The 17,955-nt window shown below is 40.8% G+C and overlaps 1 protein-coding gene across 3 annotated transcripts in view; it reads right to left on the reverse strand.

Annotated features, from left to right (window-relative positions):
• Window positions 1-3,808: 3,808 nt before the first annotated feature.
• The window catches only part of LOC137321093 (zinc finger and BTB domain-containing protein 7C), a 176,518-nt gene continuing 162,371 nt past the window's right edge, over window positions 3,809-17,955 (reverse strand). For all 3 annotated transcript variants that reach the window (XM_067983288.1, XM_067983306.1, XM_067983297.1), the window contains 2 exons: window positions 16,427-17,686; window positions 3,809-5,029 (listed from right to left, as the gene is read on the reverse strand). In XM_067983288.1, coding sequence (XP_067839389.1) covers window positions 4,390-5,029; window positions 16,427-17,686 — 1,900 coding nt within the window. In that variant the 3' untranslated portion in view covers window positions 3,809-4,389. The remainder of the gene's footprint in view (window positions 5,030-16,426; window positions 17,687-17,955) is intronic.

Raw genomic sequence — 17,955 nt, forward strand, 5'->3', positions numbered from 1 at the left:
ATAAAAGGAAGGACATCTTAACTTGTTCAGAGGAATTCAAACCTTTCCTGCTGGAAATCCCTGGCTGTGCATCATGGGAATTAAGGTATTACTGTGCAACCATTATGATGAGGACAGATGAATACATAATCAATGTAGAAAGCTTTCTGTTTTTAATATTGACAGAGTTTATATTGCTAAGGATCACAGTTTTTATATGATACTTTTATCTGAGTTTGACATTTAATAATTTAGTCCTGTACAAGGAGGCTTTTTTTTTGCAGGGGAGAAGGAGTGAAGGAATAAAGAAAATAACAGTAGAAGTTTAAGAGCATCTTTGAGGGGGGGGAGGGGTAGGGGGAGGTAGTAAATTTCAAGTTCTACATTTCCTAGTTACCGCTGAGGAATCTATTCACCTGCATAGGGAGGACATAGGATTAATGTGCAGAGCAGCACTATTACAAAAATTATCTTTACACAGAGGGTGATTAGAAAGTGGAATTCTCTGGCACAAACTATTGTTGAAGCAGCGTCCATAAATTCTTTTAAAATAAATTTTCATGGTTGCTTGAAAAGATGGAGTATCAAAGGGCATGGGGAACAAGCAGGAGAGTGGGATTAGACTAGGTGTATATTATGTGGGAAATCACTGACACAGACTTGAAGGGCCGAACTGCCTACTTTGGCATCATAACATTCTATCATACATTGTGGGGTCTCCAAACACCGAGCAGGGAATAGAATATCATCACACAAAACTTCATGTTTATTTTGTGCATGGTAACAGTAGTAATGGCTCCATTCAAAACATTTTTTTTGAATTATCTGTTTCTTCTGTAAACAGTGGAATAAATTGTATTCATCTGGATGTGGGATTTAGAAAATACAGTATTGCACTTTCAGACAAGTAACCAGTCAGATTGAGTCCTAAAAATTAAAATGAAAAATACTTGCTCCAGTGTTCCATTCTTGTGTGGATTATATTCACGATTTTAGGAGGCACAGTAAGTTGTGTAGATGGGAGTAGGAAGTTATAAAGGGACACAGACAAAGTGAGTGGGCAAAACAATGGCAGATAGAATTCAACATGGGGAAGTGTGAGGTCATCCACTTTGGATCTAAGAAAGACAAATTGGAATATTTTCTTAATGGTAAGAGACTGATCTGTGGAGGAGCAAAGGACTTTTGGTCTCCACATACACAAATCACTAAAAGCTAGTGCACAGATACAAAAAGTAATCAAAAGGCTAATGTAATATTGGCCTTTATCTCAAGGTTGGAATTCTACAGTGAGGAAGTAATGCTTCACTTGTACAGAGTCTTGGTCAGGCCCCATCTGAAATATGTTCAGTTTTGGCCACTGAGCTGTTCGAGAAGCTATGTTGGACGAAGTTGTATTCCATTTAAAGGCTCCATTTTATGGTTAAAATACAGCTTCAGAAATTTGCTGAAACTGCTAGTATCTGTAGAATATCAATAAGTCAGTCAAATCTGTAAGACTGGTACCATAGAATCATAGAATCATAGAAGTTACAACATGGAAACAGGCCCTTCGGCCCAACATGTCCATGTCGCCCAGTTTATACCACTAAGCTAGTCCCAATTGCCTGCACTTGGCCCATATCCCTCGATACCCATCTTACCCATGTAACTGTCCAAATGCTTTTTAAAAGACAAAATTGTACCCGCCTCTACTACTGCCTCTGGCAGCTCGTTCCAGACACTCACCACCCTTTGAGTGAAAAAATTGCCCCTCTGGATCCTTTTGTATCTCTCCCCTCTCACCTTAAATCTGTGCCCCCTCGTTATAGACTCCCCTACCTTTGGGAAAAGATTTTGACTATCGACCTTATCTATGCCCCTCATTATTTTATAGACTTCTATAAGATCACCCCTTAACCTCCTACTCTCCAGGGAAAAAAGTCCCAGTCTGTCTAACTTCTCCCTGTAAGTCAAACCATCAAGTCCCGGTAGCATCCTAGTAAATCTTTTCTGCACTCTTTCTAGTTTAATAATATCCTTTCTATAATAGGGTGACCAGAACTGTACACAGTACTCCAAGTGTGGCCTCACCAATGCCCTGTACAACTTCAACAAGACATCCCAACTCCTGCATTCAATGTTCTGACCAATGAAACCAAGCATGCTGAATGCCTTCTTCACCACCCTATCCACCTGTGACTCCACTTTCAAGGAGCTATGAATCTGTACTCCTAGATCTCTTTGTTCTATAACTCTCCCCAACGCCCTACCATTAACGGAGTAGGTCCTGGCCCGATTCGATCTCCCAAAATGCATCACCTCACATTTATCTAAATTAAACTCCATCTGCCATTCATCGGCCCACTGGCCCAATTTATCAAGATCCCGTTGCAATCCTAGATAACCTTCTTCACTGTCCACAATGCCACCAATCTTGGTGTCATCTGCAAACTTACTAACCATGCCTCCTAAATTCTCATCCAAATCATTAATATAAATAACAAATAACAGCGGACCCAGCACCGATCCCTGAGGCACACCGCTGGACACAGGCATCCAGTTTGAAAAACAACCCTCGACAACCACCCTCTGTCTTCTGTCGTCAAGCCAATTTTGTATCCAATTGGCTACCTCACCTTGGATCCCATGAGATTTAACCTTATGTAACAACCTACTGTCATTTTCTAAGATAGATTTGGAAACTCTGACCTTCTAAAGGATACATCTATCTGGTTGACAACGATATGTTTATCCTTTTATGCACATGTAAGTAGATATGGTTGTTATGTTATGTCCTGAAACTGTGCTGTGGAGCCTTCCACCTCATGGTACCACAAGACAGTGAGTCTTTGGAATGTTGAACAAATGGCATCTAATTTAAACCAGGAGTAAGGGTCATGGTAGAGATATGACATAATGGTCTTTTAGCTAAGGGTATAATTGCATATGATTATCACGGGAAGATAGGTAGAGATCGCGGGTTGGCCACCTTACAGCTTGAGTTCAAGCAACTGTAGCGCAAGGTGTCCTGCAGCCTTCACATTGCCTTGTGTGCTGTCTGCGAATATCATTCTTCTATAATAAAATCTGTGTAAACATTTTACATCTAGAAATCTCATTCCCTGTTTCAAAGGTAACAGCTCCAAGCTTACCCCTATAGTATGCTCTATAACAGACTCTCAGGAAAGATATATTAGCCTTGGAAAAGGTACAGCGCAAATTCACCATAATGATACCAGAGCGTAAAGAGTTAAATTATGAGGACCGGTTGCATAAACTTACCTTGAGATTAGACGGTTGAAGGGTGATCTAATCGAAGTGTTGAAAATAATAAAGGGATCAGTAGGGTAGATACGGAGAAACTATTTCCTCTGGTGAGGAAATGCAGAATCTTAAAATTAGAGCTCGGGCATAAGAGTGAAATCAGGAAGCAGTTTTTCTCACAAAGGGTGGTAGAAATCTGGAACTCGTTACTCCAAAAGGCTGTGGATGCTGGGTCAATTGAAATTTTCAAGACTGAGATCAAGAGATTTTTGTTGGGTAAGGGCATCAAGAGATATGGAACAAAGCCAGGTAAATGGAGTTGAGATGCAGATCAGCCATAATCTAATGGAATGGCAGAACAAGCTTCAGGGGCTGAATATCCTTCTCTTGTTCCTATTTTCCACATTTGTAAAAATTGTAGGTTCAAGCTATTTTTTTAAATTTAAAGTATTTCTACAGTGATTGCAGTGATGTGAGATTAAATATTAATTTAAACGATTGAGTACTACTTTCCCTACACTGGAATAGGGAGAGAGTCTTTGCACATTGTATTGTACATACACAGAAACACAATAAAACTATCAACTTTTAGGCATTTTATAACAATCAGAAATAATCCAATTCCTTCATTTACAAATTTCTGAATAACTTGGGGATATTTTTGGTTAAATGAATAAAATCAAATACAAATCCAGAAACCTAACCGATGATACACAGCTGAGAAAACTTTGATATTTTGCATCAATGAGCGAGCCAATGTTGATGTCCCCCTTTAATGCTAAGGCAAACTCATCTGAGTTACTGAAGAGGAAGGCGTCACAAGAAGTACGTTACATCACAAAAATAATTACAACACTTCTCCCACAAAACATCAGCAAAGGAAAGGCAGTTTCAAGTTCGTATCGGCTACAGTACTCAACTTCTTTGGGTTTTTTTTTTGTTTAAATACAATTACTTTATACAATAGATCAATTTCAAGATCATTCAGTGGTCTGTAAAATTATTTTTCTAAAGACGTTTTACACATACAAATATTACATGTATAGTCCAAAGTGTGGATTTTGTTTCACTTTCATGTTCAGAAAGTACACGTTATACTATGGAATGGCATTTCCATGCAAGTCGTTCATTTTCTTTTTCTTTCAAACTTGCTCTTCTGTTTCTTTACTTACTCGCCTCCTGAATAGAGGCAGCAGGGTTAAATCGCACGCCCCATGGATCACCTGTTGAATAGTACTGTCGGGGTAGATGAGAGAAAGTATTGTTGTGAGACAGGGTAAATGCAGCAAAGATGTCTCTGTCCCTTTCATCGACAATATGGTTCCTGTTCAACATGCTAGCTGTGGAGCTTTCTCTTTCCTTTGCTGCTGCTTCGCCGATGAAGTTCTTGGAATTTCGAACATCTCCATTAAAGTACTTCTCAGGGTTGCCTGGCTCCACCTTCCTTGCATTTGGAAGCCTGTTCCCTTCTCTCGGCAGGATGTTGGTGCCACTTTCATTGGAATGTGTGCCCTGGGATGGGCCACCCTGTGAGTAGAGGAGGCTAGCGGAGCGCCAGGCGGCAGGCCTTCGGCCCCGACGAGGTCGTGGCAAGCGGCAACTCTGCCTCTTGATGTGTCTGTGCAGGTGGTCAGAGCGGGTGAAGCTCTTGTAGCAGTGCTCGCATTGGTAGGGACGGATTCCCGTGTGTATCCGCATGTGGTTCTTTAGGTCGTAGTTGTGCACAAATCTGGCGTTGCAATGAATGCACGTGTAGGGTCTTTCCCCAGTATGCTTTCGCATGTGAATCTTCAGCTTGTCTTGTCTGAAAACAGGGGAAATAACATGACATCACAGCGGGAAACACAATGCATTATAACAGCGTTCCCTGGCTATGCTGACTAAGTCAACTTATATTAGCCTGGGTGACTATAAGTTTCTACAAGTGGTCTCAACATTTCTGTGGGTGGTGGGGAGAGGGGCTCCCTTTCACAATCGCTGTCGAGTAAGCCTTGCTAGAATTTTTTTGTCTTTGAACACCAGATGAGCACACCTTACCACTCGTAGGGCTCTAAAGTGCTTTTCTTGGTACATTTTCACTGATGAATGTTTTTACAAATTTAGGCGCTTTCGAGTTTGGTGGTATCAACCAGACCTGTTAACAGCCTGAGCGTCTTACTTTTATGGGAGGGGAATGTGCTTTGAATTCCAGGATCTGCCATTGCTTCTGGTCCCATAGGTAAGGCTGTTACACTGTAGCCAAACGTAGCATCTATTATGCACCAGCAAAATCCCACAGACAGACTATGGCAAGACAGTGAAAGAACTCCTTGCTCTTCTTCGAATAGTACAACAGGAACTTTAATATCCACTTGAACGACTGGAAGTGGCAGATGAGATTTTAGTTTAATATCTCATCCAAAGGACAGCATCTCCGACAACACAGCACTCCCTTGGTGCTGTACTAGACTGCCAGCTTAAATAGGTACTCAAGTCCCATAGGGCTCAAACCAGTAACCTTCTGACCCAGAAGAAAAAGTGCTACCAACTGAAACTGAGCTAAACTAACACTGATTACGTAAAAAGGTTCATTAAAAAAAACTGTGTAAAATCTGCACCCCAATAGTTTGCACTCTCTAAATTTTGCCAAATGCTATTTATGAACTTTACTGAGGACTGATTAGTTCAGAAACACATTATTTGGAACCAGTGGCTCCATGAACTGAACATACTCCAATATTCAAAGGTGCCCCTTCGGAAGAAAGAAAGAAATATAAATAGGAGCCCAGTGTGATTTCAACTTTGGGGAAAACAGTGATGGATCAATGTCCTGCATCCAGTAGACTAAACAGCACAGTCAGCATGAGAATTCTAAAATTAGATAGACTATATATATGCATGAAGTTGGGGGCGGGGAAGAAAGGTGGATTCATTCTGTTTTGGCACAGGAAGCTAATGTTTGGTGGTTTGCAACCAAAACAAACAAAAATAAAACACCAGCTGGAGCCTTAGCAGTGCCACAGATGGAAGTGTTTGGCAGTGACAACGCCTTAGCTGCACATGCTCAGAGCAGAAAGAATCTTGCACATGTAAAGTAAGATTCAATGAAAGGCTCTTTTCAATCCTTTCTGCAATAAGCATAACTACAGACAGGTGTCACCAGAGTCTTCTAGCAAAGTAAAGCCACAATAACCCAAAGCTGTGCTTGTTTTATGCTTTGTTATTCTAACTTCAGAACTATCAGATGGTCATACATTAATGGTGACAGTCGCTTCCTTAAACATATGACCTATTTTAATATGTCACTCTCAACAATAAACATAGGATTATGTATTTAAATGCATTTGTATCCGTGACACTTTTGCTGGTCATAAATCTAATATTTTCTCCAAATTGACAACTCTTTAACCTTGCCAGAGATTAAAATTAAGTTTGAATCCCCCAAATCATCTTCAGTTTTTGGCAGTTATACATTGGCAGGATTTATTTGACATTTTAATATTGGATCAGTTGATCACAGATATAATGTGGATCAAAACGAGTCATTCAAACATGGCTGACAGATGGAATGTGATATATAGTGATCTGGCAGTGTAATGATAAACACTCAGGTCTATGCCTCTTTGTTCTCCTCAAAGTTTGCACCCATTGTCCCTCTTCTCTGGGGAGGTATACGTGGTGTTTGGCTAATCTGCGTTATTGTACCTGCTTTCTGCTGACTGGCTCAGAGCAACATGGGTGCCAATTTCTTCCAATGTGTTATTTTTACCAGGGATGTACTGAACATGTGGAAAGGCAAGACGGAGTTTTTTGTCATTAAAATAAACTCTTGAACGCAACAAATTATGATACTGGGTTTCAAAGAAAAATTTAACTGATCAAAGACACATTCAAACCTCGCTCCACAAACTCGCCCTACTGAAGGAGGCTGATTCATGCAGAACATAGAGTTAATTGAAGGGAATTTTTGTTGTGTTTTAATAAAATTAAAAGTCAGCAAAAAATGCTGGAGTGGCCAGATAGTCAAAATGTTCTCCTTTTATTGAAATGCTACTGACTGTGGGCTATTGGAGTTTTCAATGCTCTACCACAATGATGCACATTCAGCAGGTCCTTCACGGGATCTAGCGAAACCGAGAAAGCCACTATTGGATTGTTTTTTCAAACCCTCTTCGCTATCTTGTGGTCAGACTGAGTAAATAATAATGGGGGAATGTTTGCTGGCAAACTAGGAGTTCCCAAATAAGGTTAGATTTCATTTAAAAAGAAAATGAAAGATGAATTTGAAGATCTCTGAAGCTAAACTCTGTGCCTCAAACACTTGTCCATATAGCTTGTGTATCACAAGCTGACATCTGCACTGTAAGTTCCAGCCATTTGTGCTCCTAGATGAGGTATCCCCACAGACACTGAGCATCTCACCTTAGGGAGAGGAGATGTGAGCACATGTAATACGCTGATTACTGACAGAGTAAATAATATATACACAAATAATATTTTTCCCAGCTGCAAAAACTAATCATCTAAGGTAATAATAATCTAAGGTAACAATTAACTACAGTTTATAACAGAACACACACATACAGATATATTTGAATATGTTTTTTCAACTTGTATATTATGCACAATTTACTTTGAAATAAATGACCATCAAAAGAGCTAAAATTCATACCACACTCTGACCCTGGAGCACTAGATTGTTAACTACAGCGGGAGACTGGTTACACTTGATTAGAAAGGGGAAGTAGGGACAGGGAGGAAACTTGGCCCACATCAGTCAGACAGCTATTCTATCAGGGGATGGCATTAACAGTATCAGTGGAAATGACCACAGGCTGGACTGATCCCTCTGGAAAATAAACATAATTTGCATGACTTACCAAAGAAGAGATTAACATAATTAGCACAATAAACTTGGCACATAACTTTGAGTGCTTTTTCTCAGTTTCAGTGTCTGTTGCAGACAGCCTTTCAAATCTCGTAACCAATAAGCCACTATTGGGCTGACCTTCCCTCAATATTCTCCCCTCCTCTCCTGAAGGACCTGACTTATGCTTTGGTACTTTTTTGACACTACTATAGTATGGTCACATTTTTTTTGCCGATACCAGCTTTTTATTTCCAGATTTTATTTTAAATCGAATTCAAATTCTCAAATTATCATTGTGGGATTTGAATTTACATTCCCTGGATTATTAGTCCAGGTCTCTGGATTACTAATCTAGTAACATAATCACTACACTACTATACTGCAGGGATGGCTAATCTTCATGTGTGACCCCAGTAAGTGTCAACAGGCTACTTGACTACAAGGCGCATCACTGTCGAGCCTGATCCTGTTCTCACCCGACATCCATACACGTGTATTTTCCAACAGAAATAACTGCATAGCGACCAAAAGCAGGAGCATGGATGAGTTTTTCCATTCCCTAGTATAGGAAAACTGAGACAAATTGAAACACCCCAGTACATTTTCCAACACAATCCTAAGCAGCAAACACACTGCCACCACTGGACAAGAGAATTTGTAGATTACTTCCTAACTTCAAAAACCTGCTCAAAACCTTTCTTTTTAACCATGCCTTTGGCCTCTCACCCGCAACTTTTCCATTTTCTTTCCTGCTTGCTGTACACTGTTTTCCCTTCAACCTATAGAGTGCTTTGAGGCGTCTTCCTGTACATGGGGAGTGCTATAGAAGTGCACGTTATTGTTAAAAGGGAATGATACATTGCACACATCTTATTGTTGCAGACTAGGAAATTCCATGCCTTTAACTTGGTAATTTGTTTTATATTAATACACAATGGCGTCTATTCATGATCGCTCAATCTTTTTATCTACATATAGTTATGTGGGTCACCTACCCACAAATAGTAAATGCTACATTGAATCAAAATAATTGAATATGGGAGGAAATCTCCCATCCTTACCCTATCTGGCCTATATGTGACTCCAGTCCCACACCAACGTGGTTAATTCTTTGAAGTGGCCTAGCAAGCAACACAGTTGTGTCAAACTGTTACAGGGTAATAAATTCCAGCCTTGTCAGCGACACCCACATCCGGAGAATGAATAAGAAAAAGGTTCCATTTGATTCCCACAAGCTGCTACCACAGAGAGAAAATTCAGCACTTATTACAGTCCCAGGTTTTGTAATTATATTTATTTTAGAAGTTCAAAAGTCCCCACCCAGCATTCAGCTGCACAATGGTTCATGTAAAGAACTCAGATCTCACAGGAATCTACAAATTACATTATGATCATCACATTTCACCAAACCTAGTCAGCACCAAACATTCCTTGGAGGTCCTACCAATAATTAGAACCTTCAGCAAAAATAACCCAATACCAAATAAATAAAATTTGGGCCAACAAGCACTGATCTCTAATAAATTCTCAAAACATGGAACTCCTATTATGTGTTGCAAAGATTACAAGTGAGAACCAGGCTGAGTATAAAAAGTTCAGGGGGGAAGTAAAAAAGGAAATAAGAGGGGCAAAGAGAGATTATGAAAATAGACTGGCAGCATTGAAATGTAAAGGTTATATTCTGGCATAGGAGGCCGCTAAACTCATTCAAGTATTTGTGCAAGTACATTAGTTCTCATTCACCAACTCTAAATAGTTGAACTTGCCATATGCAGTGAGTTCTGAACACTTAAATGCTATGATTCTACACTGGAAACACAACCTTGTTTGTTAATACCTGGCCAAAATGCCAAAAACATTTTTTACTCCTCCAAATGTTTATGTCCACCATTTATAAAATCCTACATCAATCTCTCAAATCTTGAGGAAACAAAAGTAAGGAAACTTTGTGGGGTCTAGGACAGAATCTATTTGGTTAGAGTAAGAAACAATAGAGGTGCCATGATACTACTGGGTGTATTCTATAGGCCATCAACTAGTGGAATGGATATAGAGGAGCAAATTTGCAGGGAAATTACAGAGAGGTGCAAGAACTATAGTGTAGTGATAATGGGGGCTTCAACTACCCTAATGTAAACAATTTTACAACACCAAGTTATAGTCCAGCAATTTTATTTTAAATTCACAAGCTTTCGGAGGAAGGGGATATATGCATGGAGGCAGAGGGCATGGCAGAGTTACTAAATGAGTACTTTGCATCTGTCTTTACCAAGGAAGAAGATACGGCCAAATTCACAAGATTTCCACATCGTTCACCTGAGGAAGGAGGTAGCCTCCGAAAGCTTGTGAATTTAAAATAAAATTGCTGGACTATAACTTGGTGTGGTAAAATTGTTTACAATTGTCAACCCCAGTCCATCACCGGCATCCCCACATCATGACTACCCTAATGTAGACTGGGACAGTAATAGTGTAAATGGCAAAGAAGGGGAAGAATTTCTGAAATGTGTTCAGGAATACTTCTTGATCAATATGTTTCCGGCCCAACGAGGAAGGAGGCATTGCTGGATCTGGTTCTAGGGAATGAGGTGGGTCAAGTGGAGCAAGTGTCAGTGGGAGAACATTTAGGGAACAGTGATCATAGTATCATAAGGTTTAGATTAGTTATGGAAAAGGACAAGGAGCAATCTAGAGTAAAAATACTTAACTGGAGGAGGGCCAATTTCAGTGGGTTGGGAACGGATCTGGCCCGGGTAAATTGGATTCGAAGATTGGCAGGCAAAACTGTAATCGAACAATAGGTGGTCTTTAAAGAAGGGATGGTTCGAGCACAGTCTAGGTACATTCCCACGAGGGGGAAAGGTAGGACAACCAAAGCCAGACCTCCCTGCATGACGAAAGAGATAGAGAACAAGATGAAGCAGAAAAAGGGGACGTATGACATATGTCGTGTTGTTAATACAAGTGAGAACCAGGCTGAGTATAAAAAGTTCAGGGGGGAAGTGAAAAAGGAAATAAGAGGGACAAAGAGAGAGTATGAAAATAGACTGGCAGCTAACATAAAAGGGAATCCAAAAGACTTCTATAGGCATAAAAGTAAGAGGAGGGGTGGGGCCGATCAGGGACCAAAAAGGGGATATATGCATGGAGGCAGAGGGCATGGCAGAGTTACTAAATGAGTACTTTGCATCTGTCTTTACCAAGGAAGAAGATACGGCCAAAGCCACAATAAAAGAGGAGGTATTTGAGATACTGTATGGGATAAAAATTGATATAGAGGAGGTGCAAGAAAGGCTGGCTGTACTTAAAGTAGATAAGTCACCAGGTCCAGATGAGATGCATCCTAGGTTGCTGAGGGAAGTAAAGGTGGAAATTGCAGAAGTACTGACCATAATCTTCCAATCCTCCTTAGACACAGGGGTGGTGCCAGAGGACTGGAGAATTGCAATTGTTACACCTTTGCTCAAAAAAGGATGTAAAGAAAAACCCAGCAACTACAGGCCAGTCAGTTTAACCTCGGTGGTGGTGCAACAATAACCCAGGACAAATTAATAGTCACTTGGACAAGTGTAGATTAATAAAGGCAAATCGTGTTTGACTAACTTGATTGAGTTTTTGGATGAGGTAACAGAGAGGGTTGATGGGGGCAATGCAGTTGATGTTGTGCATATGTACTTCCGAAAAGCATTTGATAAATTGCCACATAATAGGCTTGTCAATAAAATTGAAGCCCAAGGAATAAAAGGGGCAGTGGCAACATGGATACAAAATTGGCTAAGTAACAGGAATCAGAGGGCAGTGGTGAACAGCTGTTTTTCAGACTGGAGGAAGGTATGCAGTGGTGTTTCCCATGGGTCGGTACTGGGACCACTGCTTTTCTTGATATATATTAATGATTTGGACTTGGGTATACAGGGCACAATTTCAACATTTGCAGATGACACAAAACTTGGAAGTGTAGTGAACAGTGAGGAAGATAAATGATAGACTGCAAGAGGACATAGGCAGGTTGTTGGAATGGGCAGACACATAAGAACATAAGAAATAGGAGCAGGAGTCGGCCAATCGGCCCTTCGAGCCTGCTCCGCCATTTAATAAGATCATGGCTGATCTGATCCTAACCTCAAATCTAAATCTAAACATGGCAGATGAAATTTAACACTAAGAAGTATGAGGTGATACATTTTGGTATGAAGAATGAGGAGAGACAGTATAAACTGAAGGGTACAACTCTAAAGGAGGTGCAGGAACAGATAGACCTGGTGGTATATGTACACAGGTTGTTGAAGGTGGCAGAACAGGTTGAGAAAGCAATTAAGAAAGCATATGGGATCCTGAGCATTATAAATAGAGGCATAGAGTACAAAAGCAAGGAGGTTTTGTTGAACCTTTATAAACACTGGTTTGGTCACAATTGGAGTGTTGTGTCCAATTCTGGGCACCGCACATTAGAAAGGATGTGAAGGCCTTACAGAGGGTGCAGAAAAGATTTACTGGAATGGTTCCAGGGACAAGCGACCTCTGTTACGTGGATAGACTGGAAAAGCTGGGATTGTTCTCCTTAGAGCAGAGAAGGTTGAAAGGAGATTTGATAGAGGTGTTCAAAATCGTGAAGGGTCCAGACAAAGTAAATAAAGAAAAATTGTTCCTACCGATGGAAGGGTCGCGAACCAGAAGACACAGGTTCAAGGTATTTGGCAAAAGAACCAAAGGCAACATGAGGAAAAACTGTTTTTAAGCAGCGAGTGGTTAGGATCTGGAATGCACTGCCTGAAAGGGTGGTGGAATCAGGGTCAGTTGTGGCCTTCAAAAAGGAATTAGATAGGTACCTGAAGGAGAAAAATTTGCAGGGCCACAGGAAAGAGCGGGGGAGTGGGACTAGCTGGATTGCTCTTGCAGACAGCTGGCTAAGGCTCAATGGGCCAAATGGCCTCCTTCTGTGCTGTAATGATTCTATGATAAGAAAAAGGGCATTTGACCCAAATAGCTGATTCGCTCCACAGATTACAAATAATTTCCGCTTCATGGACTCCACTCAACACAAAGGCATCCAGCAAGTGAAGGTAAAATTTCAAGATAATGGTCTATGAAATTTCTCTCCAACCCCCAAAGGTAATTGAGCAAATCTCCAGAATGTTAATTGAACCCTATAATGCACACTTAGAAATTAAGCAGTTGCATTCCAAAGGTGATTTATCCATGGTCCCAACAGAACATGAACCATTATGTTCTATGGAATATTTAATCATTCTTATCCTTATAATCTTTAATCCTGTTCTTAATGGATATTTATCCAACTGTTTATTTAAACGTGTAGATTGGCATAGCATTTTTTCTGGGCGTCTGCTCACTACTCTGTGAGACAGCAAATTTTTTCCGATCTTTGAAGCTTTCTAACGAAAGATTATGTACCTTATAATGTTCTCCTCAACTGGAAGCATCCTCGACAACCACTCAACGTTGTGCAGCTTGGCCCAACTCTAGTGGTTTGTAGAGGATGGTGAATGAAAAATTTAGCTTTTTTTTTCCAGTGCCAGGCCTATCATAAAATTTCACCTTTTGTCTCTTAGTCACGGTTTTGGAAATCCTCCATTTAATGGGTCTGTGCATGATCCAAAACAACACAACGAGGGAGAAATTTGAATGCGTCATACCCATTTCTCAAGTGTAAAACAGCGCAATGTGTACCGATTTCTGGGTGTGAGGTCCTGCCCTGGGAGCATGACTGCCATCATATTGCTCTGCTATTTCTTGGGCATCCCTGGCGGCCATCTGAAAACAGCATTGGCCCAATTAAGTATGCAAAGAAGGGATCCTGCACCTGTTTAAGGACTCTTGCAAAATTCATAAAAGACTAGGCAGAGCATGTGCCGCACGTGCTCCGACTAGTTTTTCCAGTCCTACAGTGGCCTAATCCACAGTCCTTAAAGGGACCGCTGGAGGCTGCCAAAGAAAATTTTGGGGAAACTTTGTTTGTAATTCCTCTCCTGTGGAGCCTGGAGGACAGAAATACTCCTCCTGGCTCCACAGCACAATTGTGGGCTGCTGCTGACCCGTGCTCACTCTCCCCCCCACCTCCCACAATTTCCTCCGCCCCCCCACCTCTCTCCCAGAACTTACCCGTTGGCCACTGCAGGTGAGGCAGCAGGCCCAAAATTGACACCCGCCATCAAGTGAACTGCCTCTGGAGGCATGACAGGCGCCGGCAGCTTGTCGTTATTATTACAATGAGGCCCAAGGCCCAATTTCTGACAAGCCTCGGCCTCCCGGTTCGGGCGTGTGCTGGAAGTGCACTATTAGTTATGCGCTTGAAAATGAGCCATAATGAATTTCCATCACATTATGTCCATTTTCTTTGAATGTTAATTGAAAGGTGATGCTTGTGCAAAAAAATCCTAGATATAAAATCATTAAGTATATTTATTTAAAACAGAACTCAGGACAGCTTTTACTAAAAAAAATCTTAGTTATTAGTAAAACATATGATATGCAAGGATTTGGAAAAAAAATTAATATTGCAGTTAAAATGAAAGTTTAGTTCATTGATAAACAAAGTAGGTAACCGTACTGTTGAGTGTGCTACTGAACCAGAAAGACTAGTACGGACCCAAGTTCAATTCCTGATGTGTGCAAAGTTCGATGATTCCAGCCAAGGAAGAAGATGGCACAATGCAATTCCATTATTCTTAGGCTGGAAAGGGAAATAAAAAACGTGCCAAGACTCTTGCTCCTAGTCACATTCCAGTAACCCTTGCTGAAAAGTGTGCGTGTGGATGTTAGGAGAGGACAGTATTAGGCTTGGTTTTGATGACCTCTAGAAATGAATAATTTGCCTTCACTCAATGTCTAGGCAAGATAACAGAGAGTTGTGATGTCAATGGAACTGTACCTCAGGATGAGTCAGCACTTTCAGGAATGGTGTGGAGAAAAGTAGAAAAAAACAATATAGAAATGAAAAGGTGAAGTCTTAGATTTTCAATTAGCTGTTCAGTTAAATCTTATTAACCATTTGGCTTTTCATTTTTGTGCTTGGGAAAGGAGGGCAGTCATGCATCAGACTTTTTGGATTTTTCTATCTTAACTCCAGAATTCTTACTTTTCTTCAAAGTGCTTTATTTTCAAGACTTTTCCCTCTGATTGTGTTTCTGCATATGTAAATATGTAAGTCAATGACTACTCGTAATTCCTAATCCTATTTTTTTGGACTGGTCGTCCAATCTCCAAAACCAGCTGGTGCCCATTATTCATTGCCCTCACCCAAGATTTCAAAACATTTAGTCTGTTCATAGAACTGTAGAAATTTACATCGAGTTACATCGCGTCTACAGCACTGAAACAAGCCATTCTGTCCAACTGGTCCATGCCAGTGTTTATGCTCCACATGAGTCTCTTCCCACTCTTCTTCATCTAGCCCTATCAGCATAACCTTATATTCCTTTCTCCCACATGTGTTTATCTAACTTCCCCTTAAATGCACCTATGCTATTTGCCTCAACTATTCCTTGTGCTAGCACATTCCACATTCTTACCACTCTTTGGTAAAGAAGTTTCTCCTGAATTCCTGATTGGATTTATTAGTGACTATCTTATATTTATGACCTCTTGTTTTGGACACCCCCACAAGTGGGAACATTTTCTTTACATCTACCCTATCAAACCCTTTCATTGTCTCGAAGACCTCCATCAGGTCGACTGTCAGCCTTCTCTTTTCTAGAGAAAAAAGCCCCAGTCTGTTCAGCCTTTCCTGAAAAAGATATCCTCTCAGATCTGGTATCATCTTTGTGAATCTTTTTTGCACCTTCTCCAATAACTCCACAGCACAGAAGGAAGTCATTTGCCCCATTGTGTCTGTGCTGGATTATGAGTAGATTGGATAAATAAAAAAACTCGGCCAAATACCCGAGTGAAGAAATTGTTAAAGTGATTGTTCCTAATCTCTGTGGTCAAGGTCTTGGGTTCTAGCTCTAGACAACACTGCACTTACGAGGAGCATTTTCAGATCTCAAGGGAGCTGCTAGGTGAGGTAGTCAAGGCTGTGGAATATCTTGCCTGAGAGGAGAAAAAACTGCCACATCAGCAGTAAGCTTGTCTGTATTGGTTTAACATCAAAGGAATATTCCAGACTAGGCTCAGAAAAATCCTGTCTGTAAACCTTATCCATCTCATTAAGAAAACTAGGTTTCAACTGACCTGCATTTAGAATCAGACTTTTTAATCCACAGACACTATGATAATCCCATGCAGGATTACATATGGGTGCTGGATGCTCAGTTAGTGCTGACATACTAGAATTGTTGCATAGCCATATATCTAGACAGGGGATGGACAACAAAAAAATTAACTGCTGCTAACCTGGTAAAGCGGACTTCACATATATTGCAAATGTATGGTTTCTCCCCTGTATGTGTTCGCATGTGTCGTGGTAACTTCCCTGCTCCCTGGATCACTTTGTTGCAGATAGGGCACTGCTGAGATGCCTTGGGTCTCATCTTTTTCTCATATTCCAACGGCCAAGTTGGATAGACTGCTGCCAAATAGGAAGGATCTAGTATATTCAGATAGGAATTAAAGTCTAGCTCTTCCTTTACAGCTCCAAGGTTATTCCGGCTGTTTCCCACCATAATACCTTTAAAAAAGTCACAAAGACTTGCGGTTGAAGGCAGATCCTCCTTGACTTCCTCCTTGATCTTTTCCTTTTTCACTACTAGATTAAGAGGCAATTGGTCCACATCTTGGTGTTCTGCAAGCTGAGGAAAACCATGATAACCTCCATTCCAGAAGGGAGGAAAGAATCCTGGTCTTAGTGGAGACATGCTGGTCCTTCCATTCAGCAAATTCCCTCTAGAACTTATCTCTTCTTTTAACAGAGACTCTAAGGAGAAATCACGTACAGGACCCAAGCGACCGCCAGGACCATTAACTGTAAATTGGCTAAAAAACTCCCGAGGCGGTTCTGTGTATTGCTTTTCTATAAGCTTGCTGGTCAAAGCGTTTTGAAAATCACATTCCTTATTCCAGTGATGACCTTCTTGGAAACTTTCTTCAGATTTATTGACAGGTTCTTGAGGAGGTTTTCCAAGATCTTGTTGGGGAGATTCTTCGAGACCTTGTTGGGGGGATTCTCTGAAATCTTCTTGGAGCAGATTGTCTTCAAGATTTTGGTTGGATTGTTTTTCTGGATCTCCTCTATCATTGCTCACCCCACCACTTGACTCCATGATATCAACACATACTTGGATAACACACTGAATCTCTAACAGCTGTGCTGCACTTAAAACATCCTTTACATTTGAGCTGCTAATAGTGAGGGTTGATGTATAAGCAAACTCCAAAATTGCAGAAAGTGCCTCTGGTGTCACAAAGTCAATCTGGTAAACATTATGTTGGTCTGCAAGAGTGTCTGTGGTGAACAGTGTCTTGAAGTATTTGCTACATGCAGCAAGGATTGACCTGTGGGTCCTGTATTCCTGATCCTTTACTATCAGGACAACATCACAGAGAAGGCCATCCTGCCTCTGTTCATTCAAACTACAAAGGAGCTCGGTGCTATGGTCTGGAAATGGAATCCCAATGAGATCATCAGCCGCACTGGCCATCTTTGTACAAAGAGGTCTGTCAGATAAAGCAAAGTGGAAAATAATCTAATTAGTGACAATAGCATTTTGAAAGTCAAATATAGAAAACATACACATGTAGACTCGCACACATGCACACACTCTTAGGAACATAGGAATTGCTAGACGAAGAAAGACCAAGGTCCATTTCGTTCATCTTCTACCATCCTCGAGAATTTTCAGTTAATCAGAGAGAGCCAGCAGGGATTGTGAAAGGTAGGTCGTGCCTGACAAACCTGATTGAATTTTTTGAAGAGATGACTAAAG

The sequence above is a fragment of the Heptranchias perlo genome, chromosome 1 (genome assembly GCF_035084215.1).
Source record: "Heptranchias perlo isolate sHepPer1 chromosome 1, sHepPer1.hap1, whole genome shotgun sequence".
In the NCBI taxonomy this organism is placed as follows: domain Eukaryota; kingdom Metazoa; phylum Chordata; class Chondrichthyes; order Hexanchiformes; family Hexanchidae; genus Heptranchias; species Heptranchias perlo.